Here is a 10,519-nt window from a genome sequence, read left to right on the forward strand (position 1 = left end):
AGACTTTGGATCGACTTGATCTAGTCAGTTTATTATTGAAAAATAATTAAAAAATATTAAATTAAATTATATTTATATTTATATATTTTTTATAATTAAATTTAAATAAAAATAATTTTATTATTTTTCAAACAATAGAACAGATTATTGAGATAGACGAAACCATGTTCGAGCTTGAAAACTTGTTTAAAATCGAACCACGACCTATGTTATTTAGTACAATTATGACTCAAAGTTGCTTCATTCTCAGGGGAAGTCAACATCAAGTTTAATGGTTTAAATTCAATTTAATCATTTATTTATTTTTGAAGGTAGGAGAAGGATTATGAACTTTTTGTAACGGAATAAAATTGTAATTAGTAATTCAAATATTTAGTTGAATGGAATGGAATAGAATAGAATAAAATTGTAATAGTATTCTTATATTTGGTTGAATGGATTGATATTGTAATGGTTTAAGAAAGAATTGAAATGACCATAGTACACTTAACAGAAATTTTTTAAATAAATATTTATTGTTTTTAAATTTTAATAAGATTAGTACCAAATTCAAAATTATTATAGGCCCAAAATGGTGAGATAAAAAAAAGCCTAAAAATCTGTAACAATAGCCCAAATTAAAATCCAAAGAACGAGCCCTATGATTTTTCCAATTTCATTTATACGTTTTCAAATCCACACAGATCCTCATCTTTCTCTCTGCTTCGAGACTCTCTGGAACATCACCAAAGCCGACTTTCAGGTCACCCTCCTCCTTTTCTTTGCTAACTCATATACCCGCTCCAAGCTTGCTGTTTGCTTTCTTTTATTTTCCTTTTGTTCTTTTTTTAGTTTTTTTTTTTATTATTGGTTGGTCTGCAAATTAAATTTTGTAAGTTATTTTGCTTTTTATATGGTGCAATTATCTTATAATTAGGGTTGTAGCAATACTAGGAAGCAAAAGAGAATTAAATGAACATGGGTATCAGAATCTTATTAAGTCCTGTCTTTGATTTGTGATGTTGGTTTTTGGATTTTTCTTTATAATACTCTTTTGTAACCTCTTAATATTGAGGAGAACTTGAGTGTTTATCTTATAATTAGGGTTGTGTTATGGCTAATTAACTATCCTTCCATAGCAGTATCTAGGGAACAAAAGGGACTTGCATTAGTATGAGTATTAATAGGAACAAAAGAAGGGAATCAGGGTCTTAATAATTTCTGTTTTTTGTTTTCTGATGTTGGGTTTTTGAATTTATCTTTATATTACACTTCTTGTATTGTTTGATTCTTTTGCTTTTCTGTTTCAGATCTTGGAACAACTAGGAACAAGTTTGGGCAGTCATGGCTAAGCACCATCCTGATTTGATCATGTGCCGGAAACAGCCGGGGATTGCAATAGGACGATTATGTGAGAAGTGTGATGGCAAGTGTGTAATCTGTGACTCTTATGTCCGCCCTTGCACGCTTGTGCGAGTTTGCGATGAATGCAACTATGGGTCGTTTCAAGGTAGGTGTGTTATCTGTGGAGGGGTGGGGATATCCGATGCATATTACTGTAAGGAGTGTACTCAGCAAGAGAAAGATCGCGATGGTTGTCCAAAAATTGTTAATCTCGGGAGTGCTAAAACAGACTTATTCTATGAACGTAAAAAATATGGTTTTAAGAAAAGATGATTGATGTTTACCTGCTGTGATTAGGTCTTGCTGTGCTTATGTCACAGGGAATGCCGGATTTTAGAATATGTTGGTATCACAGAGAGACTTAAGCTCTTTAGAATTATGTTATTTTAAGAACTGTAGTTGATTGTACTAGGGGCCTAATTTATTTACACAGAATCTGGTATGGAAATATCTGGTTGCATTGTTTATGGAGTTCTATTGCTGATTTACACCTATTGATTCGTAGTTTATCCTATGTATTTGCATGTGGTTTGTGGGTGAGCTTTTGCAAGCAAAGTTTTCTCAAAGTCATCGTTTTAGGTTTTGCATATCTCGTGCTTGTGCCTGTCCTCGTTTTAGGTTTTGCAAAGTTTTTAAGTGCTTTATTACTTGCATTATCTACTTCTATATGCTCTACAGTCTTCTTGTGTTACTTGTGCATGAAGCAAATGAAAATTGTTATCGCACTATAAGACAATCCTGGTTCGAAATCGACTATGTTGCAGAGCAACCAAGCGGCCGAATGAATCTCAGCAGTATCTCCTATTCTTGCATGTAAATTGATTGACAACTTACTGTTTTTCTGGGGGTTAATTACACCAAAGTCCTCAAACTATAGATCAAATTTAAATTGATCTTTTGAAAATGTTTTAATTGAATTATCAAACAAAATTATTCTTCTAATCAAATTATTTCGTCAGTCTAATTGCCAGCTTTAACGTTAAATATTGTAGCTTTGTTTTTAAAGACATACAGATTGACAATATTTTATGCACGTCAGATCGAAGCTGAAGTCGAAGCTTAAGGCTAAATTGACTCTTACCATTATCAGGCTTCGCTTTCATGAAGTTTGATTCCTCTAAAACGAGATCTATATTACCTTAATAATTCAAATCATTTTTTGCAAATCATGTGGACTTGTACTGTGATGTTAAAGCCAATTGGAGATGGTGAAAGCGATACAATATATGTTCCAAACATTCCCTTTTTTGTAAGAAAACTACACTAGAACCTGCCTCGACATTTTTGGAGTATCGCCAAGGGATCACAACTCAATTTGGAGGACATGTAAGCTTTTTACTAACTTTAATATTCTTTCAAATTTGCCTCTTTTTTAGAGTTTTGAAAGCCATGCCGTAAAAAGTATTCTGTATGGTTATGAGGAAGCCTTGGGACAAGCCATTAATCTATAGAAGTCAGGTATTATACTTTGACTTCCTGACAGATGCATTATTTGTTTGGTTATGGTGGTAAGCTTAACGATGAATTATGGGCAATATCTGGGATTTATCTTCCCACAATGGGAGGAACAAAAAGTAATTTTTTTTTCTTTTTTCAGAGAAAGATTGAGTAAGAGGATTTTAGTTGGAAGCACAAATTTCAGTCAAAACCAAGAAAAAAGTGCAAAAAACTGTTGCCCAAGCACTCCCTGTTCATTGCATGAGTGTCTTCTTACTGCTCTTGAACACAGGTGATGCCCCTCAAAAAATGATGATCTCCTTTTAGTGGGCTCTAACAATAATGGGCAACAGGAAGTTCATTGGGCCTCATAAGAGAAACTTTGTGTTGTTAAAAAAATTGGAGGTATAAGTTTTTGAAAACCTTAAATGTTTTTAACATGACAATGTTTCGCAAACAAAGTTGGAGGTTATTCGAGTCTTTATTCTCTTTCATTTAGACTGTCCAAAGCTAAATAATTTTTAAATTGTGAATTTATTGATGTAAACGAAGGTAATAACCTTCTTTTCATATGGAATAGTATTATTGCAGCTAAACAAATCCTATATCATCCCATACCTGCTTCAATCACCATTGAAAATAGGAGATGCTACTGGAACACTTTCTTAACTTGCACGACTTCATGATTTAGTGAAAATTCTTTAAATCATTCTCATCATTTAGAAAGCTTGAATACATTTTTAACATCATTTTGAATTATTGTAAAACCTTTTCAAAGCTCAATCATGCATACATACAAGTCTCAAATCAATTTATAATTCAAAGGTTAACATACACATTCGAATAATTTCAAAAGTCACTCGATTTCACTAAATCCAAATACTGACAAATTCCTTTAATAGTTTAAGTCTTTAAATACATGCCAAAATACAATAATTACAATCAACATAGAAACATTACAATTTCAAAATACTGAATGGCCATGCGCTTTTCCCATGCCAGAACCATAACCTTCTCAACAAGTCCACAACCTACATGTTTAAACAATTTACGCGTGAACTCAATAGATACACAAAGATAAACATACTTATCCTATTACTTATTAGTGTTGAGCCCCTAGGAGTAATGATTTAGAATTCAATTAAGCCACATTTTAGTGTTATTAAAGGATTTAACCCTTATTACCGAATTAAAGGGGGATTCAACTAACAAATTGTTGATTAATTAGGTGATCACATGTTTAATTCAAATGTATAACTCCTATTGAGTGTTCACATAGTGTTTAGTCAAATATAAAGTCCATCTTTTATTAGAATTCACTAGCTTAGTCATAAATAAATTCATTCCAAGTTCGAGCTTAAGCTATAAAATTGTGTAATGTAACACAATGTCGTGACATTATGGTAGATGAAGTATTGACCTTACTAATTGTTGTCGTGGAGTTTAAGTTCATAGAAGAATGTTGTGAACATCAAGGAAGTTAACGTCATGACGTAATTTATTGAATTTCTAAGAATAAAAAAAAGAGAGTAAAGTCACAATATTGCGAGACATGACGTCGTGACATTAGTTACTAAAATTGCGACATCGACGTAAAAATGTCATGATGTTGCTAGGAATTTGCGAAGTGATCAAGGCATAGTTTGTAAAGTCGTAACATTGCGAGGAACAACATCATGACATTGTTGACTGATTAGGAATTAATGTTATCCAAGTGCAATATCCATAGAGAAGGATTAATTTAACTCTTACTCAAGTAGAAACAAACCATTGGGTGTATTATAACATAGTTCATAAAATTTAGAAGGTCATCCTTCCATCTTACAACCAATTCACAACATCATTCTTATAATCATTTAGGAGTTACATAAATAGAAATTTTGACCTCATATTTTTGCCTTATAGCCCTTATGAATTAGTTCAAAAATTTTCCTTCACAGATAGGCTCTCGACCTTTCATCTTAATTACTTATAACACCATTCATTTATGCCACAATGTTCAAAACATGATATCAAAACATATTCATTATAGTATGTCCATTTATTCAATTTCTTATCAATTTATTAGCTTAGGGCCTTCAGTAAACTCTAGCAAAATGTAACTCAGATGCTTGAGACCCATTCAAACACAATCAGGGAGCACATAATTACTAAGCCTGAAGGCATCATATCACGACCCTCCAAACAGGACCATATTGCACATAAGTGCATCCATCCAAACACAATCGAAGACCACATAAATTGTAACACCCCAAACCTGGCCCAGACGTTATGGCCAGATCCGACATGCCACATCGAAGCGTTCAAAACATTTTATATTGTTGATCCAGAAAAACCTACTTAGTGTTTTAAAAGATAATTTCATTATAGGTTAAAGTGAATGGAAGCTGTGCACCAGGTAGAAAACCGGAAAAGAGGAGGTGAGTCTATCGGACTACTTAAGTACCAAGCTCCCTTCGGATCCAATCCTAGACATGCACACCGCCATTGCCACACCTTAACGTCATGTATATTTCTAGGAAATCGATTTGATTAAGTCATTTTTAGGAAAAGTGATTAATTTTGGAAAATACTTTCATTGCGGAAGCTTTGCTTGTTGTCGTGTTATTTTGAAATCAATTGTTGTTTTTTTTTTTGAAAACGCGCCCTAAAGCTATCCAATTTCAACAGTTAAAATAAGTAATACCTATCTTAGTAATACATATTAAAACCTTCAAAAATAATTAAGCGACCTTATTACATTTAAAAACCCAAACCTCAACGTAAATAATAGGATGTCCAGTTCACCAGAAGAAAACCAAACTTTCAGAACAGGTGGCCACTCCGAATTCCCTCACAGCTCCAAGCCCACTATGGTTGGGGATTTCCTGCGTGGATGAAAATAAAAGGGGTGAGTTTGGGGAAACTCAGTGTGTAAGGAAAACCCATTCAAAGCCCAAGTCAGCTCAAGCCTATTGGACCTAAGCCCATTCAGGTAACAGTGGTACTGGACCAGAGCCCTTTCCATATTACAATAAACTGGGCCTTAGCCCCTTATTCAGATAACAGTATGGCCCATAGGCCCATTTCAAAATACATGCAACATCAATAACATATGCAAGCCCATTTGGGGAGACTACTCAACCTACCAACCACTACACTCCACCCGTACCAGCCCTACACTCCATGTGGGGATTAGCTCAACCCACCCAGCCGAACACTCCATAGTTGCAGCCTTGCTGCTCAGTTAACAGTAAATTGAGGCAAAGCCTCCAGTACGTGGACAAGCCACTTTCAGTACTTCCTCCGTCAATATCCCAATCCCATGCATCAGATAATAACAACATGGCATGCAGTAAATAACAACAGTCAAACATGCATTTAGGTCAATTTAACCCTAGGGGTATTTCGGTAATTTATCTACTAGGGGTAAAATTATAAATTTTCCACTTTTAAAGGTATTTTAGTAATTTATCTATTTTAAGGTTTTTCATGCATATTCCTACTTTTCACGTACTAACAGAATCACGTACCGAGGGTTCTTACCGAATTGGGCACGTTGGCTCATCATTCCAATTTTGGCCCATTAAGCCCAAAAATATCGAGGGCATAAAAATCATGCACTTTGCAGTCCAAATTTTGCAGCTTACCAAAAACATTAATCGATTTACCTCACGAGCATTCGTACACACGCAAATCTACAAAATACCGATTTTCGGCATTTCGGCTTTTCGACTTTTGCCGATCCAGACTAAGAAAGAGGGTGTTAGTTACACACTTGTTTGCGACGATATGCTGACGAGATCCACACACGAACTGCCTACAATTGGATTACTAACACGTTAATCTAACTATTCAAATATGAACTACGTATTAACCCCTTACAATATTCGGCCAACCACACCTACAGATCATAGTAAGCTCATAAGAAATCAATAAGCAACTCATTAACAATTTTTTTGTCAATGTTTACCACATAATCAAAATTTCACTGCAAGCTGTCTTCCTGAGCAACAGTCACTAAATCATTTATAACTGGAGATACGAAACTCCAAATCAAGTGCCGTTAATTTTCCCTGAAAATAGACTCATATATCTTCTATCCATAAAGTTTTCAGAATTTTTGGTTTATCCAATCAATACCATATTTTTCTCAAAGTTTCCCATGTTTCACTGTTTGACTAATCTGACCACTCTTCATTACGAATCAAATTTCTCATTGTAAAGAATTCAAAATATGTTCTCGTTTATTCCATTTGAAACTAGACTCATTAAGATTTAATTACATAATTTATACAGCTTCTAACTCATCTCCCACAATTTATGGTGATTTTCCAAAGTCACGTTACTGCTGCTGTCCCAAGCAAATTTATTACCAAATCACTCTTTCACACATAACTTGCATGCATGTTTTTTTTTAAACATGTATATCACCAATCAATCATCACATATCTATGATTTTACTTAAGTATAATATCCATTTCATCATTTTAAAGGACAACATATTAGCCGATTTTTCCCCTTAGCATCTAAGCACATGCATGCTCATTTGTTTGGCTCAACTTCACATATCTTCCATTTTTCATGAAAAGAACATGAAACAACAACCATTTCCTTCATTTTAATTCATGACCAAATGCTCACAATACAACCAAAAACCAAAATATGCTTCAAGAGTTAAGGTAGAATCAAGAAGAACTCATGAACATCAAGATAGAAGCAAACTACCATGAACTTACCTTCAATTTTCTTCCCCAAGTGACCGAACATTCAAGAGCTTTCTCCTCTCCTTTCTCTTCTCTAACTTTAGGCTATGATGAACAAAGATAGACAAAACTTTGTTCTTTTCACCCCTTTTTCTTTTAATAAAATTTCATATTTCATCCATTTAATTCTTTAATACAAAAGACATGAAATTCCAATCATGGAACATTTACCTAACCCATTATCATGAAACATTTACCTAACCCATTATCATGGAACATTTACCTAACCCATTATCAATTTGTATCAATTTGTACCATAAATTATGGATATCAAGTGCACATTTTGTCTACAACAACATGATGGCTGGCCACTTCATGTAAAATGAGAGGTTTGTCATGTAAATCCTCCTATTTTGCACTCCTATTTATTTGGCCACTTCAATTTAGCCTATAGCATTTTCAAACATTTTCACATAGGTCCTATTTCATAATTTCACTCACAAATGACAAAATTAAAGCATGAAATTTTGCCAACATTCACAGAATTCCCGAAAATTGGGGCGTTACATAAATGCTAAGCTCAAAGGTATCATATCACATCCTTCCAAACACAACCATACTATACATGAATGCATCCATCCAAACAAAACTAGGGAGCACATAAATGCTAAGCTCGAAAGGTACAAAGAAGCTCTAACATGTCATCTCCTAGATCAAATGCATATCTAATCTCTATTGGCATGCCATTTGTATCCTAAGCATTTCACCTAGTCTACTAAAGGCACATTATGATTATAATTAACTTATATCAAGCAAATTCATTGACGTTCATACAGAGGTATATTCGAAGTTCACAGATTTCAAAGTATAGTTAGACATTGATTTGTCTAATTTCACATATAGGTACAATAGGTCCTTTCACACAATCATTTACTTCCATATTAATTTAAATCATATAAACATGTTATGGCTCCCATGAACCTTAGGTAATATATTCATCTATTTATCAATATTTTCAATTGAATTGTAAATTATCATTGTAATAGCCCATTTTCAGTGAAATTGGAACAGTGGTTTTGGGACCACAAATCCGATCTGAAAATAAAGTTTATTTTTATTTTATAATATGGTCCGTAATATGATAGACATGTCGTGTGAAAATTTTTATACAAAAATTTTATCGATTAAGTGCTTAATTATGAGAAAGACTAAATCGCATAAATGCGAAAGTTGAATTCTAGTAGCTATAAGGATTAAATAGCTATGGAATTCAAATATAAAGGTCCTTATATGGTAATTAGGCCATTAAAGAAAATTATGTAGATTTTTGGTGACTCATCCATGGAAAAATTAGAAAAGGGCAAGGACTAAATTGGAATTGAAATAATTTAATTAATTAAAAGATGATAAAAAGAAATATCATCTTATTTTTGTCATATTCATCCCCAAAATTATATGGAAACCCTAGGAGAGAGAGGAGAAACTTTCAAAGCTTAATTAGGTAAGTTTCCTTGTCCCGTTTTTAGTAATTTTGATATTTTTGAAATCGAGATAGTCTAATCTATCTATTTAGGGGATTAATTTGAAAAGTTATCAATGTATGAAATTTGGGTCATGGATGAATATGCTAAAAATTAGAAATTTATGGTAGAAAATGAAAGGTTTTTTTATATATAAACAACTTTTACAAAGGGATTTTTCATGAAAACATGATTTAGGGACTAAAATGTAAAGTTGTCAAATTTGATGAAAATTCTGAATTTTTATGAATACATGTGCTATAAATTTTATAATGGGATTTTGGTTAGGCTTGAATAGGGAGTAAATTGCACAAGTTTCATTTTTTGAGCCTAGGGACAAAATTGGAATTTATGGAAAAGTTAAGGGTAAAATGGTAATTTTGCCTAGGATGTAAATTGAGTCCAAATAAATACGAAATACGTGAAATTGATGATTAAAGCTATTTATCTAGATCCAGACAACACAAATTCGAGGTTAGACCGATGAAAAGAAAAGATTTTGGATCAGTAAATTTTATACGCGAACAAGTGTTGAGGTAAGTTCGTGTAACTTAATCAAGCATGTAATTATTTTAATTGAATAATGTGTTTGTGTGTAATATGAATTATATTAAAATTCATTGCTTGAATGCTATAATGAAAATTTTAATACGTGCTTAAAATGGCAAAAAAGGGGTAAGTCCCGATTGAATATTGAATTTTGATGAATATATGTGCTTTCCCGAAATGGATGAGGTCCTGAAATTATTGTGGATAAGATTTAGCTCGGACGAGTAATCTTATTGACCTTATTATAGAAAGGATTTAGCCCAGACGGGTAATCATGATATAACTCCTCTCAAGTATACGTTATGATTAGGGTTTAACCTGGACTGGTAATCCTAATCAAGCTCCTTTAAGCATACGTTATATATAGGATTTAGCCTAGACTAGTAATCCTCTTATACGATATGTGGCTCAAGAGTGTGTTTCTTGGTTAAGTGCCCTAATGGGTACTCTTGAATAAGAAATTGACGGATTATTGAATCGTACACCTCGAGTGTAGTACTTGAGCATCCATCGGAATTTCAATGAATCAACGGACACGACTCTTGACATGGTATGAGAATTGTGAGATGAAATAATAATGACTTGAAAGAATTTTGCATGATGAGCTCATATATGTTTACTTGATTGATATGAAGATTTTGGTGACTAACATGTTTGATTGAATGTATGTGTTTAGACAGTTTAGAAAATGGATGGAAAACATGATATTGTATGCTTAGATTTAATAAACGGGATTGGTAAGTTTAGTTTCTGTTATACGAACTTACTAAGTATGTAATGCTTACTTTGTTTTATTTTTCCCCTGTTTTATAGTGCTTGGAAGCTCGCGAAGGTTGGAGATCATTGGAGCATCGTCACACTATCAACTAGTTATTTTGTGTAAACATAGTAAAATCATTTTGGTATAATGGCATGTATAAGATAACTTAACCATTAGTGGCTTGA

The 10,519-nt window shown here is 33.2% G+C and overlaps 1 protein-coding gene across 1 annotated transcript; it reads left to right on the forward strand.

The window, feature by feature from the left end:
• The first annotated feature begins 619 nt into the window (after positions 1-619).
• LOC107889069 (PHD finger-like domain-containing protein 5A) lies at positions 620-1,848 on the forward strand. The gene is made up of 2 exons (XM_016813369.2): positions 620-742; positions 1,290-1,848. The coding sequence occupies exon 2, from the start codon at positions 1,324-1,326 to the stop codon at positions 1,654-1,656; it is 333 nt and encodes a 110-aa protein (XP_016668858.1). The 5' UTR covers positions 620-742; positions 1,290-1,323; the 3' UTR covers positions 1,657-1,848.
• The last annotated feature ends 8,671 nt before the right edge of the window (positions 1,849-10,519 follow it).

Source organism: Gossypium hirsutum, chromosome A09, assembly GCF_007990345.1.
Source record: "Gossypium hirsutum isolate 1008001.06 chromosome A09, Gossypium_hirsutum_v2.1, whole genome shotgun sequence".
Lineage (NCBI taxonomy): Eukaryota > Viridiplantae > Streptophyta > Magnoliopsida > Malvales > Malvaceae > Gossypium > Gossypium hirsutum.